The 20,000-nt window shown below is 41.7% G+C and overlaps 2 protein-coding genes across 5 annotated transcripts; one reads left to right on the top strand and one right to left on the bottom strand.

The window, feature by feature from the left end:
- Nucleotides 1-327: 327 nt before the first annotated feature.
- On the top strand, nt 328-946 carry ndufaf8 (NADH:ubiquinone oxidoreductase complex assembly factor 8). Its single transcript, XM_020924267.2, has 3 exons — nt 328-618; nt 717-827; nt 901-946. The coding sequence occupies exons 1-3, from the start codon at nt 538-540 to the stop codon at nt 919-921; spliced, it is 213 nt and encodes a 70-aa protein (XP_020779926.1). The 5' UTR covers nt 328-537; the 3' UTR covers nt 922-946.
- Nucleotides 947-1,056: 110 nt separating this feature from the next.
- On the bottom strand, nt 1,057-16,255 carry slc38a10 (solute carrier family 38 member 10). 4 transcript variants are annotated; one of them, XM_055149911.1, is made up of 19 exons: nt 16,062-16,255; nt 15,651-15,880; nt 14,838-14,955; nt 14,717-14,762; nt 14,561-14,654; nt 14,330-14,473; nt 13,330-13,454; nt 12,568-12,692; nt 9,465-9,567; nt 9,203-9,385; nt 8,675-8,786; nt 7,450-7,556; nt 7,188-7,344; nt 5,446-5,601; nt 4,336-4,755; nt 4,168-4,251; nt 3,933-3,953; nt 3,428-3,568; nt 1,057-2,976 (listed from the first exon to the last, which is right to left on the bottom strand). In XM_055149911.1, the coding sequence occupies exons 3-19, from the start codon at nt 14,912-14,914 to the stop codon at nt 1,814-1,816; spliced, it is 3,258 nt and encodes a 1,085-aa protein (XP_055005886.1). In that variant the 5' UTR covers nt 14,915-14,955; nt 15,651-15,880; nt 16,062-16,255; the 3' UTR covers nt 1,057-1,813. The 4 variants fall into 4 exon arrangements, with proteins under 4 accessions (XP_055005886.1, XP_020779915.1, XP_055005885.1 ...); XM_020924256.2 differs by lacking the exon at nt 12,568-12,692; XM_055149910.1 differs by lacking the exon at nt 13,330-13,454.
- Nucleotides 16,256-20,000: the final 3,745 nt, after the last annotated feature.

The following is a 20,000-nucleotide window of genomic DNA, read 5'->3' as shown; positions in this document are numbered from 1 at the left end:
ATTCGCCTTGACACTGTATTTTCGGAAATACTGTGTTTGAGTTACAGAAGACCTCAAAGAAGATCCCCAACTAAACTTACTTTTTGAAGAAAGGCTAGTCGTTCCATAAATGTTGCCATGATTTAGCAGTGTGCCCATCTTCTTCCTGGAGCTGCAAGGAGAGGACGAGACTAGACGTGACAGGCAGCCAATCACACTCTCTACTACTCACTGAAGGCAAATACGATTGGCGTTTGTGCCAGGGTCAAAGCAAAAAACAACCAATGACATCCAAAGAATTGGCCACAGAATTGATGGACTGAGAAATGAGCCAATCACATGGGTAGGTAAATGTCAGAGTCGTTTCCTTACTGATGAGGTCAACAACATGGCGCTGTCCATAGACCATGGATCTAATATAATACTATAGACAAACTTAATTATTTTTATATTATGACCCGGAATATCTATATGTTACGATTTCTTTGCTTACGGATCAGTTGAACGGGTTTTGTGTCAGATGCAGAAAACTTGACCAAACCACTAAAGAACTGCACTATGTCTGGATCAAATGTATGGAGTCGTACGCGAGAGAAATTACGACGTTTCCCAGAACTTTTTGCTGAGTGTTCATTTGAGGTGAGACCATTTTACCTATTTGATTATAGGCCTGTGTATTTTGTATCACAGATGGCTTTGATATGTTTAGCTCTTATCAATTTTGTTCCACTCTGAAGGCTGCAGCTTATGGGAAGTGTGTGGCAGCCACTACCACGAACAAACAGGAAATAAAGAAGGATCTGTGTGCCAAGGAATTTGAAGCATTGAAGACTTGTTTTACTAATGCAGTGAGTAGCAACAGAAGTTATTTATCAATGCTCATTTCATAATCGTTTAGCCTATGAATTTCGTTTTTTGCAGGCTAAGAAACGATGCCAATAAATGGAAAACCAATACTGTCTTACTAGATGTGGTTCTCTTTTTTCCCCCCCTTCATGCTGATGTTGGTGGTGTCAAGCTATAAATCTTAGTAATAATGTTTAATCATGCATGTAAATGTAAAATGAGAATAAAATGTTTATCAGATATATTTTATTATATCAGCAAGGAGGCTGACCATAATACAAAAATAGTAGGAAAATAGCTTCTTGTATAAAGCAAAGATCCAAAGCATTTTGTAATTAACCATGTATACAGTAACCCACTTTTTTATCTCCACATAAATAATTTCACTGTGGTAGATGGTCTATTATTACAACAGTTGGTCGATAAACACACTTGTGCGTCATGTCACAATTATAAGGCACTGACAAATGGAATGAAGAAGAACAACCTGGACACTTACAACACTATTCTAGACCTCATGGCACCAACCTTGAACCACTGTAAATGCTCACTGGAGTCTGACGCAAATAAGCAGATGATGAATGATAGAACAAGAGCCAAAAGTAGCCTCAAAATCCTCCACTTAACAGAAACCAACATAAGTACATATTTACATAACATGGTAAAACCTTTAAATTGACCTGATGTAAAAACAGAAGAAAAAAATGTATGCAGGCAAAACAAAATCTGATTGCACAAGCGACATGTAAAAGTGACTCAGTTATACTCTTCTGGTTCCAACAACACAATAATGGTAAACGCACAGACTTTATACACATTTCAACAGTAACATACCCCATGGTCCCCATGACTTGACAAAAATAAGTTACTATTTACACTCTTCAATCATTAATAAAGACTCACAGTTATGGACCATTGAATTTGCACTTTTTTCTGTAAAAGCTGACGTAAGGCATATTTTGTCTACTCCACAATATTAGCATGTCTTTTATTTGAGGTCTTCTACTTCTGGGGTTTGCTTAATCTGTCGCGAGTGCACCACTGCTCCAGCCAGTAACTGCTGCTCCAAGGCCACATGCAGGTCCGAACCCCCGAGCTCCAGCAGGGGCTCCAGCCCGTGGCCCCCCATGGACATTCCTGTCTCCTCTCTGGGCACTTGCTCGTCTTTGGCCCTCAGTGCCCTGCGTCTCCTCCTCAGATCAGTTTCTCCCTGGTCCCTGGCTTTCTCGTGTGAGTCCTGGGGGTCGGCCTGGTTCTCTTTGAGGTCTCGTCCTCCCTTCTTCAAAGCCTCTCCATCTGCACCGTTGTTCCCCGGTGCACCGTTTTTGGATTCTGCAGCTCCCTCCCCCTCTCGTGCGATGTCCAGCCCGTTCCTTACCCTGTCAGGTTCATTCTGCGCTTTTTGGACTTCTCTTTTGAGTGCCTCTTCAGATGCTTTCTCCTGTTTTTCCCTCTCTCTCTCCAGCTTCTGTTCTTTGGCTAGCTTCTCTTTACGCTCCCTCTCTAGTCGTTCTTTCTCTACTCTTGCAGCAACTTCTTTTTCTATCCTGTCCTGCTCAGCCCTCTGCTCAGCCTTCTGCTTTGCCAGCTCTGCCTCCTGACGCTCTTTCACTAATCGGGCCTGCAGAGCTTTCTCTGCCTCCCGTTCTTTTTCTTTCTTTTCTCTTTCTAGGCGTTCCTGTTCGACCCTCGCCTCTACTTCCTTCTGTATTCTCTCTTGCTCTTTCTTTTCCAAGTCTTCCTTTAGCTCTTTCTCACGCTGCTGAAGTTCCAATCTCTCCAGACTCTTTTTTGGTGCTAGTTCTTTTTCATGGTCTTTAACTTGGGCTGGCTGTTCATTTTGGACAACAGGCTGAGCATCCTCGGCTTTCTTCTTTCCTAGTGGTACCCCCCGTGCCCCAAGCCCATCTTCTGGACGTTTAATGTCCTCTTTGTATGGTACAGGGACAGCTTTGGCCCCATCGTCCACACTGTTACCTCCAGGTAGGACCTGGTTTTGAGCAACTACCTGGGCGTCACCAGCCTGACCTCCTCCTTCTACTACTGCCTCTGGAGACTGCTTCAAGTCAGGCTCTGGCTCTTTGGCTTTCATTGCTCCTCCTTCAACTGCTGCATGATCCTGGATGTTTTTTTCAGCATCACTTTCAGGAACTAAAAGAAATACAATAACATAAAGACTTCACTTTAGATATAATTTGCTATATATGCATTTTCTCATTTGTGGATAACAAATTTAAAGGTGCACTAGTATATGACATTTCTGGTGGAGCAACCTCTATCTGCTTGTCCCCATGAATATGTTAATACATTGCCTGGAATGTTTCACAGTATGATATTCAACGTGTCAGTCTTCATGGAGACAAGCAGTTGATGCCATCTGGCCAAGTTACAGGTATGAGTCCACTCAGTAAAATAAGAATGTGTTTGGGTATTTTTTTTTTTTTTTAGCAATGAAAGCACTTGTAGTTAAATAAATGCAAGATACAAATTGAATGTCATGCTTTACAACATTCCAGGCAAAGCTATGAGATTTTAGACAAACAGGTAAGATACAATCCTTCAGAAAAGTAAATGAACAAAGACATAAAGGACATATACCCACCTGCTGGCTGTTTCTGGTGGATTTCTTTGTGCTGTTCTTCTATAACTGCTAACAGTTTTTCCTGCTGGTCCAAAAGCCTCTTCTGCTGCACCTGCTGCTCTTTAATCACTTGCAATAGCACGGCGTGGTCCAGCTGGCCCTCTGCACAAAAGAAATTGTTATATATGGCCTATTCTATGGACACTCCTCACTGTTAAAATGTGTTTAGTCAGCAGAAATAACCATCTTGAAAGAGGTTTAATGGTTGACTTCTATTGCATCTTATTAGTATGTGAGTCAATTAAAGTAATCTAAACTACAGAATTTAAATAAGGGTGCGTTCACACCTGGTCCTGGTTTGGGCCCAGTTTGAGTCCTAATGTACATTTAGTTTGGTCCTGTTCTAGTCCTGTTCTAGTCCTGGGTCAGTTCCAGGTTTAGTCCCAATATTAACGTGGTGACTGTGCAAGTGTGAACGCACCATAAAAGAACAAGAAATGAAATAGAGGCAGGAAAGAATTCATACCTGCAACCAGCTTTTTTATCACTGATGGAAGTCCAGCAGAGACAGAGTGAAAAGTGGTACAGGAAAAGAGAGCAAAAGCAAACAGTAGTCAACAGAGAACAAAAGACTGCAAAGCATCAAGTCAAAGCAAGAAATAAGTCTAGATATCCGTAGTTACCAGTCAATAAAAGTCCCTGTTTTCTATTCAGTGCTTTTATTTTCATTCACGAGCTCAATGTCGTATAATTTGACTTACCATCCATTTTTTCATCAGCTGTATCTTTACTGTCAGCTCCCTGGGCAACAGCAATGGCAGGTGGGTCTCCTTCAGAGCCTTGTGCTAGAAATCACCAACCACTACATTTTAGTTTTGTATTTTTTTTTATAATTTCTTTCCATTTTCTTCCCAGTACATAATACTTACTTTTCACCACAGTTTCTGCTTTATCCACTTGTGCCACTTGCGCTGGGTTGGCTATATTTGCTTTTTCTACAACAGCCTCTACAACTGTATCTTGCTTCACATCTTCCTTAAGTTGTGGAACATCTCGCTTTAGATCTCCATCAGGCTTTTCCAGGATCTCATTTGAATGTTTCTCTCCTCCACCCAAATCCTCTTTTTTCACCATGACTTCTGCAGGTTTTTCCTCCTTCTCTTTCTCCTCCTTTTTGTCCTTGATTTCCACTGCTGGCTTTGGTTGATTTTGAGATTCATCTCCCGGTTGCTGTTCCTTCTCTTCTTGGAGCTCCTCTGGGTTCTTTCTGATGTCCACTAGGACCGCATCATGAGGATTGGGAGGCTCATGGCGATGGGCTTCTGACTCTGGTACAACAACAGCACCCACTGTGGACAAAGAATTGAAACCACTACACAACCACTACAATTAATAAGACATCACAGCAAATCAATTCGTATTTTAGACATTCAATCTGTATCCTTTGCACAAATGTCCACAAACATTTTTGTCACATGCTTGAAATAGCAGTAATAAATGCAATCCAATTTATTATAAGCATTATTTATCAGCTTGTGAATCTGTACCAGAACACTATATAGATACAGATATAATCATTAATGTATTGTAAACAGTTACATCTGATGTTAGTAATCTGACATCTGTACAGGTTTTGACCTGAAAAATTGTGCAAAAAGGGCAAGTTAATGTGGCAAGGACAATAATGGAAGATAAAATGTTAAAGATTGATAGAGTTCTTTTAAAATGAATTGTTCTTCCAAATAAATACTTTTAAAACCAATGATTAACTGAGACATATCACCAGGTAGGGCTGCAAGAGTAATCATTACCAAAACAAAATTGTAACTTGAATAGATGCAATTAGCACATCACAAAGGTTGCAACTTTTGAAGGGCCATCATTTCAGTAATTTAATGAGACATTTTTCCTTAGCCTTATCACCAGGTGGTGACCAGATTTCTTATTCTAGTTATCAGATTTTTACTGCTCATGCAAATATGCCCACAGTTTATTCAAACCATGCACTACTGTCCATCGAGAACATTTGTTTCTCTTACCAGCTTCTGGGCGGTCTAGCTGCACCTCTTCATCCTTTTTTCTCTCTGGCAGGTCCACTGGTCCTTTAATCTGTGGGGGCTCAGCCTGGTCCCTGTCTACAGCAACAGGTATCTCAGGTTTCTCCATCTCCACTGGCTTCTTATTTGGGACATTGTCTAACACAGAGAACATTCATTTTAAATATATGTGCAATGTTGTTAATAATAGATTCATCAAAAATATATTAACAGTTTAACACAATGCAGCTGATTTTTGCCTTCTCATGTTGAAATAGTGACATAGGTATTAAGAAAACCTACAAACAACAACATGTTTTTCCATTATTATTATTATACATTACACTTCAGCTAGGTCTATTATCAACTTGAAAAGAAAGCGCAAGTCTTCACAGATCAACAGCAGAGCTGATTGTGGTGATGATGCAAAGACCCACTAGATGGCAGCAAACCCTATTAAAATTAAAATGGCATGGATCTAGTTTACTGTAATAAGGTGCAAGAGTAAGCATATTCATATGACTTGTAAATAACATGAGCAAATGCACCTGACAAAGGCATAATTATTCAAATGGATTAAAAAAAGAAGAAAACATATCGTTGCCATGTTGGAAAAATTCCTGCCACATCTTATTAGAAGTCTTATTTCTATTAGTGTCTATGGACTCCTTTTGAACCTGTTTCTCTCTTTTTGTTTTATACAGCCAGGAGCTTGCAGGCATTTTATAGCTGCCACCGAAGATATGGGAGGAGATGGAGGTGCAGACAATGTATTTTAGGAGGAAGGGGTGTCAGGAGAAATGAACGGGGGTAGGAGCAGAGGGGGGCTGAGAAATTGCCGGAGTTTGAAGGGCATCACTCTCGCTCTATCAACGTCAGGCGCTCACTGGTGCTCTCAGATATTATCACGAGGTTATCTCTTCAAGCTGCCTGTCTGTCTATCAGTCGCTCTGTCTTTCTCCACCTTTTCTTCTCCCAGAGATGAAAGAATGGCCTTTTTCTCAGGGACTTTGGGCTTTTGTTTTAGTCAGTCTAGAGCCCTGGCCTTACTTTGTGGTTTGCAATGTTTTAGCGTCAGGGTTTGCTGCAGTCCGTGACATTTTTGTTGTAAAAAGTCTAAACAACTTAGTGTATGGACTTTTGAGGAATCTTGGTTCTGGCATCTACAATCTCACCACAAGTTTAAGCTGTGCCAGTGTGATAGAGTGAGTCAAATAAGAACCAAAAGTAAAATCAATATAAATTTTGTGGATTCATGATCAAAATCCCAGAAAAAATATGCCAACAAGTTCTAGGCCAGTGGTTCCCATAGTGGGGGGCCACAAGACACTGATCTGGGGGGTCATTATGATTAAATGACTAAAATAAATACAATTAAACCTGATTTTTCAATGTTTTCCCACTTAAAATTATTGCAAGTGCCCTTTCGCAGTGTGGAGCTGTACAAGGCAAGTTGCAGGATTACTTTGGAGGTCCCTACCTGAGAAGTTTGAGATCCCTGTTCTAGGCGTGTATGAGGCTGACAAGCACAGGGGAACACTTCACTGAATTGCATTGTAGTACTAGTGACAATAGGATAGGAAATAATCAGCAAAATCGAATTTCCGTTTGAAAATCAAACCTCTGCCAGAACAATGTCCTGTTTATGCTGTACAAAATTCAGGCTCATTTGCTCACCACTCTAATGTAGATGCCTAACGTAGAAGGGGATAAGTGACTGTAGTGGGTAATACTCTGATCCTTACCAGGCAGAACAGGGAGGTCTGGGAGCGGTGGGTTGTTTCGGCCCGGTGCAGGAGGAGGAGGGTGAACCTGGACTTTGATGCTAGAGCTGCTGGAGGAGATGGACAGTGTGGTGATTGTGCTGATTAGCAGGATGCACAGACCCACCAGAAGTACCAGCTGTATGGACAAATACGTAACAAAGAGGTACAGTTAAAACACAGCGTTGCATAACATTACACAGCACGAAACTATGTCAGAACAGTTTATTGAGATTTATTTTACCTGTGCTACAATGCCATTCTTTTGGATTTTTCTGTAGATGAGAGCTGGGCAAATGAAACAGATGAGGCTGCCCATAGTGGCTCCAGTCAGACCCAGAATGGTTTCCACTGAAGACAGAAAGATAAGAGACAGCAAATGATGTTACAGTTTAATGCAGTATTCTGACATGCATCAAAACACCAGAAACACTTAGATCTGAACAATAAAAGACAAAAATTGTAGTTTTGCGTGTTCTCTGAATGTGATGTTGATGTTTAATTGTCATATTATTCATACATTTACATAAGCGAGGCAAAGCATACTGCACATACAGCCAGGCTTACAGTGTATTTAGCCGTCTGTGCACCTTATCGCTTGGTCCATTCATACCTGCCTGTGCCATTCATACCCAGCTCTGGGCTCCAGTCCACAGCACGCTGCTCCCAGCTGGCAGCAGTGTGCCCTGGCTCCACCCCTGCTTCTGTGGACCAGCCAGGCGGGCGCTTGTCCCGGAAACCCATCGCTTATCCAGAGGACGGACACCATATTGTCTGCCTCAGATTTAGTGTCCATTCTCTCTGGGGTCCTTACCTCCCTTTCCTCCGTCTATTAGTTTGATTAGAAACACTAAGAGACAGCCAAACCCCATGAACATATATGTGTGTGGCCAGCTAATAAAAGGTTTAACTTGTGACTGCTGTATAATACAATGAATGAAACATAAAATCATGTTAACCTTTACATCTACAATGTATGGAAGTAGTTTGTAAGAGGGACAGGAAGACTCTAAGAAGCTGACATAGTGCCGATATTGGTATGTGCATGGATTTGTGTGTGAGTGAGAGAGAAAGCCAGCAGAATAATAGCCCTATCTTCCCGTCTGCCCATCGAAAAGGAAATAAAAGTTAGGGCCCTGATTTAAGGACTGTGTTAGAGTGTGACAGTCACTGACTCGTAAAGTCACATTCACACACATCGTAAAGCTGCAGTACTGCTCCGCCCCCATAAAGGAACAGGCACCTTAAAGGCCTCCAGTCAGGGACCCCCGCTACGGCCAACACACATACAGGGACCCCCGCTATAGCACACGCATACACTCAGGGATCTCCGCTATAGCACACACATACACTCAGGGACCCCCGCTATAGCACACACATACACTCAGGGACCCCCGCTATAGCACACACATACACTCAGGGACCCCCGCTATAGCACACACATACACTCAGAGCAGGCTCAGACATACCATTAGGGATGAGGATGCCTCCCAGCATGGTCCCGAACACTATGCACAGAGTGATCATTTTAAAGCGCAGTGGAGGCATGTATCCCCCTGCAGCAAACGTCCCATCTTTCTGCTGCAGGAGAAAAGGCAAACAAAAGGCTTCAGTTTATAAAATCTATTTGATCAGTTTATAAAATCTATTTCACCTTCAGTTTATAAAATCTATTTGATGATTTGTGGTGGAAAGTAATGGAAAGTAATGGGAAAAAAGTGAAAGTACAGAATAATTGGCTACGCTAGTCCAATACTTTTACTTAAGCAGATTTTAGAATGTGATATTTTTTGCACATTAATCAATGTTTATTCCACCACTGTCTCTAAATAACTAAGGAAAATACAATGCAAAGTTACTGTCCTTTCCATTCCTGTTTTATTAGAGAGTTATATAAGTGCACATATTTTATAATGATTAGAACTATACTTGACAATTTTGTAATACGTAAGAAGCACAATATTGAATGATCTGTATACAACTGTATATGCGCTGACCTGCTGCTCAAAGACCATGGTGTTGATGGCTTGACGACAAGGCAAAATCATCATGGGAAAGCCAACAGCCACAGACATCATGAAACCCACTCGGATCATCTCAGTCACCAGGTTGGACGGGAAATTCATCAGAACATTTCCTGCAATGGAGTCTGTGAAACTAACATAGCCAAAGAAGCCCACCTAGAACAAGAGAGAAAGCTGTAGACTTACAGAAGGAGTACTCTTATAGCAGAGGAATGGACTGTGTCTTTGCACTCACAGTGATGTAGAAGATGGTGACCACTTTAAGGGACGAGGTGAAGATGGTGCTCATGCGTTTGACCGAGGGCTCGTCCAGGCTGTCATAGGTGGGTAGCACTTGCCTGTTAAAGAGACAAATTGTCCACATGTCTCTGCAGAGGATCTCACGGGGACCACTACTGCTGTGCATTCATGTGCTGTGTGTGTGCTGCCAATAATGTCCAGTCTTTATCCCACAGAGGTTTTCAAACAGCAGCCACCAATATACAGTATGACAGCTTACACAGGCTAACTTCAAATTTAGCTGTAATCACGCTTTTGTAGATTTTTTTAATGAGCCATATGGGGCCCATTTGTGCCACTCAATAATCAAATGATGCATCACTCTCCTTATGTCCTTGTCAGCTTCCAACTCTGAATAGCGATTTCACTGTGTTTTTTAGTCTATTAAAGTTTTCGCAACAGAAGGCAGTAATTAGTTGCTTATCAACTTAGACTTTGTATTGTCTCCCATATGACTGATTTTTAAGTCATGCATGCCACTTGCAACCATAAATTTTAAATATTTTGCACATGCTAATAGTTTTACAATTTAAACTTTATCTAAGCACAAGTTAATTTATGTTATTATGAACTATCACTAAATACTGTAGAAAAGACTATGTAATGTTAATATAATGATTTTGTCCTTCTGTTCCTCTATTTAATTTAATCAAAATTTGAGAATTCATCAATCATTCTCGTTCTAGATCTGTATACATATACTTAAATAATAAGTAGAACAGAGACACATGAATGCCACAGAGTAATCAATTATATTAGGGCTGCAACAATCAATCTGCCATTGATTATTCTTTTAATTAATTCATTAAAATTGTTTATAATCAACTGATTTGAATGACAGTATACAGTATACAGTACAAATACATACTAGATCTACTCTACCCAGTATTTTTCTTTTTTTTTTTATTGGAGTAAGCAAAGCAGTGGGCGCGAAGCCTGTGTGTGGGTGACAGTATGGACAACAGCCTTTCTACCATTCTACTCCTCCCTCTGTCCCAGTGAAATGCGTGGAGGTGACCGTCAACACATTACCCAATAAATTCAGTGCCTTTCTATCTAACAGCGAGTGCCTGGATGGTTTTAGAGCATTGTAAACTTTCTTGGCTGACTCTTGCCTCTAATTCCCACACGCAAACGGGGAAAGCTAGAAACCATAACTTTCTTTCCTCATCCTTTTGCATGTCTTCATTCACACATGCTGGTTTTATGAGCAAGCAGTGTCTCGGGGTGCCATTCTTCATTGCTTGTTTAATTTGCAATCCAGTAAATCTTATGGCCAAGGTTAAATAAAAATGCTTTTTGCAACTACACCGCCATTAGATCTAATGGTCACTCAATGGCTGTGACAAAAAGAGACCTAAATTGTTTTTATTTGCTACTGTACGGTTTTGTCGAGATGCTGTGAGGGCAATGAATGAGCAGCAGACAAAATCATTAACTTGGAGTAGAAAGCATGCTGACAATAGGATCACAGAGGGACATTTCTATAACACATGTTTTTCTTATGTGCCCCCATTATGAGCTAACAGCAATACGAGCAAAGCCAAAATATAACACGGCCAGGTCCCATCCCGTCATAATGGTGATGCTAAGTAATGTTTTAAGTGAAAGTAAACACATTTCATGAATGTAATAAAAATCCAATGTGCTGAGAGCTGTTTAATCAGCCTGTGAATACATCAGTGTGTGTCTGGAAGATGGCCCTGGTCCAATGTGTTGATTAGTGGTTTGGCTTAAGCTTGCAGCCGCCTAGAACGGAGCGCTTGCCTCGCTCAGTCTGACCACAGGCCAAGAAATCGCCCTGCCAAATATCACTCAGCACTGCTAGTGGAAACTAACACATGCAGATAAACACACCAAAACTTTCTTCCTCTTTGAACATGTGCGCTCCCTGCTTGATAATGGACATGCCTTCCATAGCATAATGTTATGTTGTGTGGATGCCATTACCTCAGTTCTAATAGCTACGGCTCAATTCCTGCCACCTACCTCACTCCCCCCCAACAGAGCTCTCTTAACATCTGCCCCCTCTGACCTCACTGTAACACTCCCCTCCTATATCCTTCCCCTAGCTGCACATTCAAATCAAAAGATAAGACTTCCATACTCCCCGATCCCATTAGACCTTGACACATTACCCTTTACCATCCAGGAGCAAGCACTAAAGGCGAGGAGAACATGACAAAAGAGGCAGCGATGGAGCATGCAGATGGGTGAAAATGGAGATGCGAGTGACAAAAAGTGGTTGGGTGAAGGTCTGATTAAGCTGTGAGAGGTGAAAATATGGCAGTGGGTCCTCTGAGTCACTGTGAGGAAAGTTAATGGGATGCTAAAATAAGCGTGAAACTTTTTTTTTAACCATTTGACCAAAAATGTCTGAAAGTGTGTAGAGAACTGTATTTGATAGATAGACTTGGCAAAGGGTCTTCGTGTAGTAAAAAACTTAAATAAACTTTTAGCACAAAACAAACAAAGGATTGAAATGGTTTGTCCGATTGTGGGTTTAAATTCAATTCCAAACCATTTCAGACTTTTACAACATTTAAGGCACCTGCATTTTTTCCCTTTAATATGTGATTATAGATGATAAAACTACTACAAATTGGATTAGTACAGAAACTATAATTAAACTCCCTACAATCCAGTTTGGGGCCCATACCCACTGTTTAGGGAAGCCATTTATTAAGAACTAGGAAGTTGGCCAAAATAAACACTGGTTCAGTAATAATATGGTATGACAATGTCTACAATTATGTATTTAACAACAAAAATATAAACTTCACTAAAATGTATTGTTGTTTTATGGCAATATATGAATAAGATAATTGGTGAAGACATTAAGGAATTCACATGCCAAATTCCACCTCCCCCCCAAACATGCACAATTGTATTTGAACGTGCAGGACTTTCCTGATCACTTGGGAGTTAGTAGGAACAAGTTGAGCTACTACATAAATTCCAGCTTACTGTCAATTGCATAAATGTGCCTTTGTGGAGCCTACTCTGCATTAGTTTTATGGGAGGGTCTTGTGCAGTCGGGGGCAGGGAATAGTACTTACGACTGACAGGCGAAGGCCATCCCACAGATGGGGATACAGCGAAACACACCCTCCCAGCGCACCACATTGACCCGCCCCAGCCACCAGCCGCTGAGCAACTCATGTTTGAATGAGGACAGCACCATCTGAAGGAAAGGAGGGCGCCGTGTTACAGCCCGGACCAAAACACACAAGGAGAGGGTAAGAGAATGGCGAAGGACCCAAGACAGTGACCAAAGACAAATAGGCAGGAAATAAGACAAAAATACTGGTAGATGGAAAACCTTGAAACCTAACTGAAAGCACACCCCTGTTTTATACAACCCTAGTTTTAAAAAGTTTGGACACTGTGCAAAATGTTATCAAACAAAATTCCATACTGAAAGAAACATGTCCTGCTGTCAAATTTAAAATGCTCTGTTAAATTGTCAACAAATTTTTTCATTCAAATCTGTCTCACTACACTTTTTGTTTTTATTTATATTTCGCACAGCATCAAACCTTTTGGAAGGTGATTTTCAGTTTTCATAATAACAAGGTTTGGTGAGCCTTTTGTTTCTCTATCTTGCTCCTTAAAGTACCTGAACAGTGCAACTTCAACACCAATAGCTGTACTACAACTGCCACCACACACACAGACCAACACACAAAGCGGACACCCAAGTTTAAATAGAAAAAAATGGGACCTTCAAGGACTGCAGGATTATTTTGGGAAAGTATTTGCGCTCCAGGTTCAATCCCCCTTTCTGGCTGTGGTGTCTCTCTTTGGGTGTTCTTACTTACGGATGACAGCAGAAGGTCGTGGCGATAATGGGCAGGCACTGAATGACACCCCTGAAGCGCCACAGGTGAACCCGTTCCACCCACGAGCCCGAGACTAAGCCGTAGCGCAGAGACGACAACACTATCTACAACAGCGGCAGAGGAGATGATGGGCAATGGGGGCAAAAACAGACAGGACAGGGTGTAGTGAGTGAGGAATGAAGAGGTGGACAGGTAGGAGAAGAAAAGGAGAGGAGAGCAAAATGGGGAGGGAAGGAGAAAACGTCACTGTTAGGGGGGTCAAAGGCAGGTGAGGAGCTGATCAAAGCCAGACACACCACACAACTGATCCAGATACAGGCCATGCTACAACACAGAGGGTGATGTCACAACAGCAGAGCACACAGATCCAGGTGGACTCTGTGGAGGCAGGCCAGTCCAAAAACACATGCGTCATTTCCATGTGTGCTTAAAGAGAAAACAAACTGAATCACTTCAATTGCTACAAGAGTGTATCTAAGCAAGTGTAATAACAGAAATATATGTATTTATTTAACTTTAATAATAATGTTAAGGTATTTGTGCTCCAGTGTGAGACTGAGTGAACACTTCAATAGCATTCTGGACAGTGTGATTCAGTTTGGATTTGATCTATCATAAAAAGGAGCAAGATGAGAATGACTTTGACTTACACTACTCTTACAAGAAACTTTAAAAATTAAAACAATATGCAGATTCTTCAAGTAGCATGATGCAAAGATGTCATTAAAAATTCCTTTTAGTAAAAAACAATACATGCAAAAATCTTGTGCATATCCTGAGTGTGACTTGTGACATGTGTGTCTTTTTCTGGTAATTGTACGTCATACAGCATGAGTCCTAGACAAATTTCCCCAAGGGGACAAGTATATTGTATTAAACTGTATATAACATATTTGTAACAAAATAAATGTGTCTTGTTGGACAGGACAGCCTCATGCGTTTTGGTTATGCACTGTAGTCTAGGGATTGTGTCACCCACCGTGAACATGAAGAGGGTGTAGAAGATGAGGGCCATGGCAGAGAAGGACTGAATGGAGGACATCATGTTCCTCTGCAGGCTCAGAGGCAACACTATGAACAGGGACACAGCAATGAGCAGCACCACACGGAAGCTGAAAGTCACCTAAAAGAGAACAGACAGTTCATAGGACATATATGATAAATGTTATAATTATATAAGAATTGATATGCATAATAAATTATTTCAAACCTGTAAACCCAATAGCTGTGCAAAGAAATTTGAGCCTAAATCTGCTATGACAACGTAGAAGGCTATGCAGGTTCCCAACATCAAACCGATCATACTGCAAAAGATAAACAGCATGACAAATATGATTTAGTAAACGTCTTAATAAGTAAGTCTTACCTTGTTTCCACTAAGGCCTTTCCTGGTTTCCCATAGGCATGGAATGCTTCAGAAGAAAAAGTAACAGTCAGTATCATTTTGTTTATGTGTTTTAACAATCATACTTTTATGAAAAGGTCACCTAATCCAGCATATGTTCTTCTCTTTGTGTTGCTGGCTGTGTGAACCAAGAACATGCAGGACTGGTGGGTCATCCATGAGCAAAAAAACAAAAGGAGGGTGCCCAGCACTATTCCACACTAAAAAAACAAATGATGATGCACAAACGTTATTAGGACATACCTATTTATGCCATTTAAGTCATTATTTAGCTCTTTTCATAGTGCAAGCAATGAATTCTGTGCATTTATCGACTGCATTACTCATACTGTCTAGTAACATGGTTAAAGATGTTTGAATGGCATTTCCATTCCCATCCATTTCCATAGCCTTTATTTAGCCATGAAGATCCAATTGAGATAGAGTAACTCTTCTTTCAGAGGATCCTGGTCAGTTGCATAGCAATGCATTAATTATGCTTCCCTGGGTAGAATAGAAAACAATAATTCAATGTATTCAAAGATGACTATAATAACTTAGTTACTATAGATTGGAATTATCCTGGATGACTGAGTTCAACCAGCATTTTGGAGTTGGGTGCAACTGCAAACTGCATCAATCACTGCATCAGTTATGCATTATGAAAAGCACATATTATATAAAATACATTTATGATGGGGCAGACAGCCAGATAATTTCTTATAGAATATAACCCTGTTGGAATGATCCATTGCATTGCTGTAACGGTACATTTACTTAAGGGAGAACTATCCTGCTCATGAAAAAAATCTAATTTATCTAGTTGGTTCAACGCTAAGCATCAAAGCAGCACGGCATGCGCGCGTGAAGCTCCTTGGGAGGCTCGTGCGGCATTCATCCAATGAGCAGCACGCACCTGTTTGAAGCAGAAGGGCATGGTGAGCACGCTCACCCCCACGATGCTGTTCACCACGTTCATGATGAGACCCCAGTTTGACGCCGTCATTTTCACCAGCTTTAGGTTTCCCTGCCTTTCAGTAAGTGAAAGGAAAGGAAACACAATATAAAACTACAATGAGGAAGTATTGAGGCCCAAAGCTTGTTTTGGCTTAATTCCGGGTTTCTTCTGTGACCAATGACGTGGCGCTGTAGGAGACAACACAGCACAGAGGCAACAATGTTATACTATTACGCTTAACGTTTTGTTTCGTTGGTTTTAGTATGTAAATAAAAGACAATTTATAAAACAGAATTACATAATGTAAGCTTATTCCCTAAAAAGTAAACTGTATTTACGAAGCTAACGTTGATTATTTTCTGAACTCACTTCTGTCAGCGACACTTGCGCTCAACGCTGTGGTTTCAGGTTATCATCGGTAAGATCTTGACTATAGGCCGTCTTCAAAGGCAAAATATTTATTTTCCACTTTAGTTATTTTCCAGAAAACTCGCTAACAACTCGCTGACAGTTCCAATCTGTTTTTCTGTAAGCGTATCCAGGAAGTAAACGGTGCAGTCGATGAGAGTTCTGGAGACAACACAGTCTGGTGGTGAAGACTGCTGAAAAACGTTAGTGCCCACTAGTGGACACATGTACGATGGCAACAGGTCAGTCAGTCATATTATTTCTGTTTTATTTACAAAATAAAAGCAATCACCTTCTTGAAACACAATAGGTTACTCAAATACACCCGAACATTACAAATGTTTATCCAGATGCTCATGGGATTCAGGAAAGGGAAGTAGAAAACAGGGGATGTTAGGGCCACAATTCCGAACAAGCTGACGCACAAAAGACAAAAATTAGCCCCATGCACCTGGATGTCATTGGAAGGGTTCAGATGATTTCCGTCAGCTATAATGCCTGCTCGGTGCCCTCTCCCATAGATGACTATTGTGTTATGTGACCAGGAAAGAGAAGAAGGAGTGTGGGCTTTGCAGGGGGGGTTGACCTGAGAGCTTTAGTCCAGCTGGGTGTGTTTTGCCCCTGGAGATGGAGGGCTTTAGAAACAAGGATGTGATAGAGCTTTCAGAGGCTGTGTGTTGTTGGCAGCAGCATCCTTTATATTTCCATTAGGAAAACGGTCCAAATATTTCTTATTTTGGATCATTTAAACAATTTTCTCTAAATAATCTTTCTCTTGCTGCTCAAGGTCATTCAGCCCCTCTTCTCTTTTATATTTTTGCTGTCATTGTTTATAATTGTCGCTGCCAAGCACTTTTCCAAATCAGCTTTTATGGGAAATATAAATAGTTTATTGCCATTATGTGAGTCTGAGCGTGTGTGTGCATATGTGTGTGATCAGAGGGGTTACAACGGGAAAACCCTGGCCATTGTGTGCAAGTGACCCCTCAAAATCAATGTGACAGAGCGGTTGATTGGCTGGAGGGTCCTGTCTGTCTGCACCTAATCCTTCAAGGTGGAGCCTGGGCAGGCCTGCTGCGCCTCTGAGAGGGTGTATACGACCATGTAGCTCCACTTGTATGTGTGTCTTTCTGCACCTAATCCTTCAGGATGGACTAAAGGCCACGGGATGGGGTATTAGTGCAGTTACAGAGGGTCAGCCATGTGTGTTTGTGTGTGATGGGAGAAAAGAGAGGGCCTACTCCACAGTAGTCAGTTAGACAGCAGAATACCATGCACTGGTATGGAGGCTAGTGGTGTGTGGAAGTCATAGTGGGTATTAGCCATGAGTGGATGAGAATGGAACAAATATTCAGGCAGATTTGGACGGATAACCCATTTGGGCCAAAATTTGTGGCAGACATCTGGATTTGACCTCAGACCTATAGTGTGGCCTTGGGTCATTCAGGGGTCATGGGGCACAAAGCAGAGGACTGACCCTGCACAGGTCAAGCATGCAGGCAACTGAAAGGGCTCCTTTGTGAGGCCAGGCCTCCTCACTATTTCCCATGAGCCCTAGGGACTGCATCTACTCAGGAAACTACGCTGAGAGGTACCCAGAAAAGGTATGTTATAAACTCACATCTTATTGCTGAGATTTTCAGATTCGTAACTGACTTAACACCTGAAATTGTTTCCACATCGCACCTTTTAAACATGATAGTGCTGATTGTGCTTGTGTCGAAGGGGGATGGCTTAGATTCTAGGTGTGCCCAATGGCCATTGCTAGTGTACATCTGTTAGCGCCTCCCTAATGAGCGCATGCACAGTGCCTCTAGTGCTGTGTGTGGCCCTCTGAGAGGCAGAGAGGAGCCCTCTGCTCCAGTAATCACATTTAATTACGCAGCAGCATTAGACGGCCTATGAATAGGGTTTTTAGGCAGGCCTCTTACACTGAAATTGGCTGCATCCAGTCGAACATTGCCCATCTTTGTCCTAGCTGTCCCGCTATATTCTATTAAGACTGTCTTTTGACTATCAGCAAAGCACCAGGGTCTAGCACTAACAACTCAAGGGCTACTGCTACATATTAAAAAGAAAGGTAAAGGGAACAATAGGTGTTTCTTGGCTGACCGGCTAGCGTCTGCCCCATTAATGAAGCGAATGGACCACACATTGGACTACATTCACACTCATCTTGCATGTAGCACTGCATTTAAAGAATGTCTAAAAGAAACTTGGCTCGTCTGTTTATCTGAGCGGTAGATAAAAACTGTGCACCTCTTTTTGGGAGTAAGGAAGGAATTTACTTTGTTAATCTCCTGAGGGGTTCTCGGACTGTGAAATCAATTTCTAAGCAGAACATTTCAGGATGATGTGGGACTTTGCTCTGTAAAGAATGGCATACCAACTTGTCATCTGCAGCTCTGTATGCAGTGTGTTTGTTCATACCCACATGAAGCACTGTGTTTATGTTCATACTCAGGTAACCTGTCTTTGGGTCCACCCTTGTGCCAACCAACATATTAGCCTTCTCTAAATTAGACTTTGACATGAAAACATTCATAGTTACAGGAAACACAATATAAAGACACAGAACAGCACATTTCATATAATATTTGCCCTATTTGCCTTAAAACGAATCTTTTGTGAACAAGAACATCTCAATTCCTTGCAGAGCATCTCACTTCCTGTTTGAGAGGCCAAACCGACCATAAATCCAAAATGTTTTTAAAAGGCCAGTCCCATAAAAGTGCAGAGCCGACACAGCAGCATTACTGGGTCATGGCAAACTCCGTGTCCGTACTACACAAATGCTGTGTGCATCTACAGTTGTGCAGTTGCATAACAAACAGTGGTCCACACACTGCGTCGCACACAGGCTCAATGTGTGTGACTGAGGGGATTCATGCTGGCTTTCCTCTATTAAACTCTGTAATAAGGCTCACTGTGTACGGGAGTGCTGACATCTCTGCCCACCTCAGTGATGTACGGCCCGCTCTGTGTGTGCGTGCACGTGTGTGTGTCCATACTTAAGTCTCTACCTGTTCCCTATGATCTATAGCTCCAGGGGTTGTTCTATTCCATATACGAACATTTGTGTGCATTTGAGTGTGTTTAAATCAATGTTTGCGAGTGAGCGTGTCCACATGGGCGTGCAGCTGCATGCTTCACAGCCCTGGTCTGGGTTTGGCACAAAGAGGAAGGGAATTCCTTCACATTCTGACAGAGGAGGGTCTCACTGGTGCCTCTAAATGGCTGCAAACCTTGGTCCAGGGGTGATAATTTACAGTGTGAGAGTGCGGGACATGGGACGGCCCGTATATCTCTCATAATTGACAGCAGAGTTGAGAGCCAGAGGAAACGCTCTTATCCAGGTTCTGTTCTGTCTGCGGCGGCTCGCGCAGAACAGGCCTTTCATTTAAACGTGTCTTCAGCTCTCTGATGCCAGCGACATCATTAGGGTTTTAGGAGTGGCACTTAGCACATGAACAGCTTGGTCCTTGCCTGGCCAATATTAACATCATGCCCACTGCCGTGTGCATTCCACTGCTTCACAGTTTTTTCATATATCATCCAAATAATATTATACTTTTTAGTCCTGATATATGAAATTACAGCAGTGTGTGTGTAATTTGCATTGAAGTAAATCATGTTGAGAGTGTGGTACAAAATGAAGAAGTTGAACTAAACTTTGGACAGACCTGAGACCGGAACGATATTCACCGGTATTCTTTTTTGAATGATATTCTTCTTCGTTTTTCTCTCTCGTGACACGCTGCCTCTGCTTGTTCTTCCTCTTTCTTCTGTCTCATTAGAATGCAGCACTATAACTTTGCTGCGTACCATTGATCTCTCTCTCCCTGTGTGTGTGTGTGTGTGTGTGTGTGTGTGTGTGTGTGTGTGTGTGTGTGTGTGTGT

This window comes from Boleophthalmus pectinirostris, unplaced genomic scaffold (assembly GCF_026225935.1).
Source record: "Boleophthalmus pectinirostris isolate CB_2022bp ecotype Guang Dong unplaced genomic scaffold, ASM2622593v1 HiC_scaffold_14, whole genome shotgun sequence".
Taxonomy (NCBI): Eukaryota; Metazoa; Chordata; class Actinopteri; order Gobiiformes; family Gobiidae; genus Boleophthalmus; species Boleophthalmus pectinirostris.
Note: the sequence above shows the minus strand (reverse complement) of the source record. Positions and strands in the feature narration are given on the sequence as shown.

Excerpts from the sequence above, each read along its gene's own strand:
- ndufaf8 (XM_020924267.2), top strand. The coding sequence starts at position 538 with ATGTCTGGATCAAATGTATGGAGTCGTACGCGAGAGAAATTACGACGT. Across the intron at positions 619-716 it reads TTGCTGAGTGTTCATTTGAG|GCTGCAGCTTATGGGAAGTG; the intron begins GTGAGACCATTT and ends TCCACTCTGAAG. Across the intron at positions 828-900 it reads AGACTTGTTTTACTAATGCA|GCTAAGAAACGATGCCAATA; the intron begins GTGAGTAGCAAC and ends CGTTTTTTGCAG.
- slc38a10 (XM_020924256.2), bottom strand. The coding sequence starts at position 15,740 with ATGACGGCGTCAAACTGGGGTCTCATCATGAACGTGGTGAACAGCATC. Across the intron at positions 7,557-8,674 it reads AGGCATCCTCATCCCTAATG|TGGAAACCATTCTGGGTCTG; the intron begins GTATGTCTGAGC and ends TTCTGTCTTCAG. Across the intron at positions 4,252-4,335 it reads AGCAGAAACTGTGGTGAAAA|CACAAGGCTCTGAAGGAGAC; the intron begins GTAAGTATTATG and ends GGTGATTTCTAG.